This window comes from Sinocyclocheilus anshuiensis, unplaced genomic scaffold (assembly GCF_001515605.1).
Source record: "Sinocyclocheilus anshuiensis isolate Anshui unplaced genomic scaffold, SAMN03320099.WGS_v1.1 scaffold644, whole genome shotgun sequence".
Taxonomy (NCBI): domain Eukaryota; kingdom Metazoa; phylum Chordata; class Actinopteri; order Cypriniformes; family Cyprinidae; genus Sinocyclocheilus; species Sinocyclocheilus anshuiensis.
The window spans coordinates 179840-185901 of record NW_015557092.1 but is presented as its reverse complement, the minus strand read 5'-3'; the positions used below and the strand labels follow the sequence as shown (position 1 = coordinate 185901).

General features: G+C 37.1%; 1 protein-coding gene across 2 annotated transcripts in view; it reads left to right on the top strand.

Moving 5' to 3' along the window:
* Positions 1–6062, top strand: part of LOC107677338 (envoplakin-like) — a 21493-nt gene that overhangs the window by 9766 nt on the left and 5665 nt on the right. For both annotated transcript variants that reach the window (XM_016472217.1, XM_016472216.1), the window contains exons 9-16: positions 1210–1305; positions 1396–1506; positions 1585–1731; positions 1885–2039; positions 2132–2229; positions 3345–3517; positions 3647–3825; positions 3938–4076. In XM_016472217.1, coding sequence (XP_016327703.1) covers positions 1210–1305; positions 1396–1506; positions 1585–1731; positions 1885–2039; positions 2132–2229; positions 3345–3517; positions 3647–3825; positions 3938–4076 — 1098 coding nt within the window. The remainder of the gene's footprint in view (positions 1–1209; positions 1306–1395; positions 1507–1584; positions 1732–1884; positions 2040–2131; positions 2230–3344; positions 3518–3646; positions 3826–3937; positions 4077–6062) is intronic.

Here is a 6062-nt window from a genome sequence, read left to right as displayed (position 1 = left end):
CATTCAGCCAGTCAGTCAGTCAGTCAGTCATTCAGTCAGTCAGTCAGTCAGTCAGTTAGATTCATTCATTCAGTCATTCAGTGATTTGTTCAGTTATTTAGTTTTTTGTTTATCCATTTGTTGTTATTTCTTCATTCATTCATTCATTCATTCATTCAATCAATCATTCACTAGCTCGCTTACAAGTTTATCTATTCATTTAATATTTTTTATTACTTATTCATTTATTATTATTGTTTATTTTTTCACAGTTCATTAATTTATTCATTCCCTCACTAACCGTTAATTAATTGATAATTTATTTGTTTGTTCATTCATTAAATTGTTTATTTTTGGTCAATTGATTCACTCATATATTTATTTAATCATGCATTTGTCAGTTCATTCATTTTTTATTTCCCTCACTAACATATTAATGCATTATACAATAATTTGTCAATTAATTTGTTTGTTTATTTGTTCATTTATTCACACATTTATTTATTATTCATTTGTTCATTTGTTTTGTTCATTTAGTTTGTTAATTGATTTGTTCATTCAATCACTAACACATCGATTCATTATTAATTTGTGTTTGTTCATTAATTTGTTCATTTATTTGTGCATTAATCAACTTATTTATTTAATCATTCATTTGTTTGACAGTTTATTCATTCAGTCACTAACACATTTATTCATAAATTGTTGGTTTGTTCATTTTTTTGTTCATTCCTTGGATCATTTATTTAATAATGTTCATTTGTTTTTCCTTTAACCATTTGTTGGTTCATTTGTTCATTCACACACACTCATTGATTTGTTTATTCACTTACTCGTTCATTTATTAACTTTATTAACTCAAACAATCATTTTTTTCAGTTCATTCATTAGTTCATTTATTTATTGAATCATTTGTTCATTCATTTGCTTGTCAGTTCATTCAGTTATTCCCTCACTAATTAATTCGTTTTTCATTCATTTGTTTGGTCATTTATGTTAATTCATTCACTTATTTATTTAATCATTCATTCGCTTCACAGTTTAATTATTCAGTTACTAACACATTTATTCATTGTGTATTTGTTTTCTTGTGTATTTCATGAATTTGTTCATTTATTTGTCATTTCCTCGTTTGTTCGTTGATTCATTCAAACCCTGACTGGCTCTGAGTGAGTCTTGCTGTCTTTGATTCGCTGAATGAAGGTGATTTCACGTGTGTGTGTGTTTCAGTCGTACAGCGCAGACGTGTCGAGAGAGTGGCAGCGATTCCTGAATCTGTGTCTGTGTCAGGACACACACCTGGACAACGTGGAGGCATACAAGAAAGTACGCAATCACACACACACACATGACATGAGAAGCAGGAGATTCAGATGAGCGTTTACTGAAACGATTGCATGTGTGTTTTAATCTCAGTATCAGCTGGATTTGGAGACGTTCACTGAGTCGCTGAAGAGAATCAAATCCGCGACCGAACCGTCACTACTGAACAAGATGAGCAACCCTGAGATCCTGCTGACACTGGAGGTCAAACACACACACACACACTCACACACTGCAATATATTAATAATCCAGTATAATTAATAAGTGTGTTTGTGTGCAGGGCGAGGAGAGGTCCGTCATGAGGAACGAGCAGCGTCTGGCGGATCTGAGAGAGCTTTGCACCAACATCGCCCCTCTACACCTGCGCCGGAGCACCACAGACAAACCCATCAGCACCATCGCCCTGTGTGACTGGAGCACTGAGAAGGTAACGTCCTTTTCTGACTGAAATTAATACTTGTATTCAGCAAGCATGCATTAAATTGATCAAAAGAGACGGTAAAGACATTTATGATGTTGCAAAAGATTTGGAAAGGCCATCAGTGGAGGATGAAGTGTGCTAAACGTTTCTCTGCTGTAGGACTCTGTGAAAAGAGGCGACAAGGTCACGCTGGTCTCTGATCCCAGAGAGGAGATCTGGGAGGTGAAATCCAGCACGGGAGAGACCAAGCTCATCCCAGGAGTCTGCTTCCTCATCCCTCCACCCGATTCAGCTGCCATCAACAAGGTGGACAGGTAAGAAAGCTCCTGAGACGTAGGAAGTGCAGGTGTAGTTCTCCCAGCTGCTTCCTGTTTTAACCTTCCTGTGTTTTTTGTCTTGTATTCAGTCTGAGCAGGGATTTCTCTAATCTGAAGAGGACGAGGTCAGCTCTACAGGCCCAGGCCAAGACACCGACCGTGGAAGTCATGCAGTTCGTAAAACAGGGTCTGATATACTATTATAGTTTTTTAAGAAATTTTCTTTTTTTTTTTTTATATATTTATCAGTTAAAGTTTTATTAATTTTGTTTTTTGTCTTTTTTTTAAAAATATGACTGCATAGTTATAAACTTTTATAAAAAGTTTATTTAGTTTTAGTTGTTTTAGTACTTCAACTGAAAATATAAAAACAATATAAGGCAGCATTTCACATTTTCATTAAGTTTATTTCATTTCAAGTTAACAAAATGTTTTTTTTTATGGTTTTAGCTTTAGTTAAAGAATAGTTCACTCAAAAAAGAACCTAAACTGAAAATATGCTCCAAGATGTAGATGAGTTTGTTTCTTCATCAGATTTGGAGAAATGTAGCATTGCATCAGTTGCTCAGCAATGGATCCTCTGCAGTGAATGGGTGCCGTCAGAATGAGAGTCCAAACAGCTGATAAAAACATCACAATAATCCACAAGTAATCCACACCACTCCAGTCCATCAGTTAATGTTTTGTGAAGAGAAAAACTGTGCGTTTGTAAGAAACAAATCCATAAGTAAGACGTTTTAACTTCAAAATTATGCTTCCAGGTAAAATATGAGTCCTCTATCCATAATATTGGTTTCTCTGGTGAAAAAGTCACCTGGTCTGAATCAGGAGAGAAATCTGCACAGATCAAGCACCATTTACAAGCCAAACCAGTCCAAAACAGATCTGAACAAATATGTGGGGGGATTTTGATGTGAGAGACAACAGGAGATGACCTTTATAACTGGAGGAAGCGTTATTATAGATTATGGACTCGTATTTTAGCTGGAATCGACAGTTTGAAGTTAAAAACTCCTTAATGATGGATTTGTTTCTCTCAACCATGCAGATTTTTACAAGACATTAACTGATGGACTGGAGTGGTGTGGATTACTTCTGGATTATTGTGATATATTTATCAGCTGTTTGGACTCTCATTCTGACGGCACCCATTCACTGCAGAGGATCCATTGCTGAGCAACTGATGCAATGCTACATTTCTCCAAATCTGATTAAGAAACAAACTCATCTACATCTTGGATGGCCTGAGGTTGAGGTATCATATTAAATTTGAGTCGTAAATGATGTTATCTGTCCCGGCAGTCGCTGTGGCCACCGTTCCCGACAGCGCGAAGGCCGGCCTCATTGACAGCCAGCTGGAACAGATCTATTCAGACCTGCTGAAGTTAGAGAAGGACATCCAGACCCGAATGAGGTCTCCATTAGATCGCGCTGCACCCATCGGAGATCTGACCACCAGAAATAAAGACCAGGATGTAAGAGTGGGAAACAAAACCAAAATAATCTAAATGTGATTATTTAATTGGTCAAAGAAGAAACAAATGCTGGATACTATAGTTAGTATAAAACATTGAGTGACTTCCACTTTGGTTTGATCTCTACAGAGTTTTGTCATGATTCTGAAGAAACTGGAGGCTGAGAAAGCATCGGCTCAAAGGGAAATGGAGCCCCTGATATCCCAGAAACCCCTGGGGCCCACCACGTCCTCGCTGCCGCTGAAACTGAGCAAAGTCAGCAACAAGATTGACGACATCACCGCCCTCTCTGATCTCTACAACAAGAAGTAAGAAAGCATGCCTGTGGCAAATCATACAAGCAAGGCTTCATAAAGTACTGTGGTATTACTATGGATTTTGGGGTCATATTATGGTAAAAACATGGGATTATTTCCTCAGGGCCGCATCTTCCATGTTCCTGGAGAAACAGATCAAGAAGGTGGACAACATGCTGACAGCGTTCGAGGATCAGTTGGCTGCAGACACTGGCATCTTAGATGAGCCCAACACCATCCGCAACCACTCCAAACAGCTGCAGGTAGACACTTATTATACAAACACAATGCTGATATGAGTCTTTATCTATAATATTACAGGGATATTTCAGCCAAAAACAGACATAAAGAAATTCTGACATCATTTACATTCTTAAAGGGATAGTTCACCCAAAAATGTACTTACCCTCAAGCCATCCTAGATGTATATGACTTTCTTCTTTCAGACGAATACAATCGGAGTTATATTAAAAAACATCCTGGCTCTTCCAAGCTTTATAATGGGAGTGGATGGTAGCCCAAAATTTGAAGTCCAAAAAACTGAACCAATCCATTATAAAAGAAGTCCACACGGCTCCGGGGGGTTAATAAAGGCCTCCCGAAGCGATGCGGTTGTGTAAGAAAAATATCCATATTTACAACTTTATAAACCTTAATCTCTAGCTTCCGCTAACTGTCATACGCTCGTTCGTGAGAGAGTGGCGTCCAGCGGATGACGTAAGACGTAGGCGTAGCATAAACTCCGGTGAGAATATGCTAGTCTTGCGAGAAACAAGTTTTGTTTACAGCAAAGGAAAACCAGTGTCCTCTTGGCTTATATTGAAATCCTCCAACATTTTTCTTTACAAATCCTCGTTTTTGTACTACTAATTCGTGACCGGTGTTTTGTTTTGCTATCTCCTCTGCACTTCCACGTTCGTCACTTCCGTGTTCGTCACCGCGTTTGCCTACGTACTACGTCATCTGCTGGATGCCACTCTCTCGTGAACACGTGTATGACAGTTAGCGGAAGCTAGAGATTAAGGTTTATAAAGTTGTAAATATGGATATTTTTCTTACACAAACGCATCGCTTCACTTCGGGAGGCCTTTATTAACCCCCCGGAGCCGTGTGGACTTCTTTTATAATGGATTGGTTAAATTTTTTGGATTTCAAATTTTGGGCTACCATCCACTCCCATTATAAAGCTTGGAAGAGCCAGGATGTTTTTTAATATAACTCCGATTGTATTTGCCTGAAAGAAGAAAGGTCATATACATCTAGGATGGCTTGAGAGTAAGTAAATCATGGGGTAATTTTCATTTTTGGGTGAACTATCGCTTTAAATATACATGAATGAAATGTAAATATTTTTTTTTAAATAAAGTACCTAAAAAGTAGTCAGTGTGGGATCACTATGATTTAAAAAAAAAAATAATAATAATTTGTTTATTTATTTATATTTGTTTTAAAAAGGATGCATTAAATTGATCCAAAATCCTGAAGATAAAATGTATCAGTTTCCACAAAAATATGAAGCAGCACAACTATGTTTTCAACATTGATAATAATCAGAAATGTTTCATATTAATTATTCATATCAAATCAGCATATTAGAATGATTTCTGAAGGATCATGTGACACTGAATATGTAATAATATTTCACAATAATACAGTTTTTACTGTGTTTTGAACAAATAAATGCAGCTTTGGTGAGCAAAAGAGACTTCTTTAAAAAACTGACCCCAAACTTTTGAACAGTAGTGAACAGTAGCCTTATGAAAGAAACACACCAATTTACCAGTCATTAACTAAATATCTTCGATTTAGGCTACGTTTATACTGGTGCGTTTTCATTTTAAAATGCATAACTTGATAGAGTTACGCCTGTCATTTACACTACTCCGGCATTTTTGACCCTTGAAAACGGAGACTTTCAAAAACGCAGCTGACCCTTTTTTAGTATGAAAACTCTGGGTTTGCATTTCAGTGTAAATGGACCAAAACGGAGACTTTTGAAAACGATGGCATGGCTGCCCACATTCGCTCTGTGTATCCTTGATGACTGTGTAAACAATAACATCATGCTCATTGTTGTACCTGCATGAATGATCATGTGACATGCATTTTCAGTTGTGTAGTGTGGACGGAGTTTCTGAAAGGCAGTGAAAATGCCAGTGTAGACGAGGATCGTTTTCATTTTAAAACGCCGTTTTAAAAAGAAAATGCACTAGGGTAAACAGGGCCTTAATGTTGAAATAAAAGCAGGA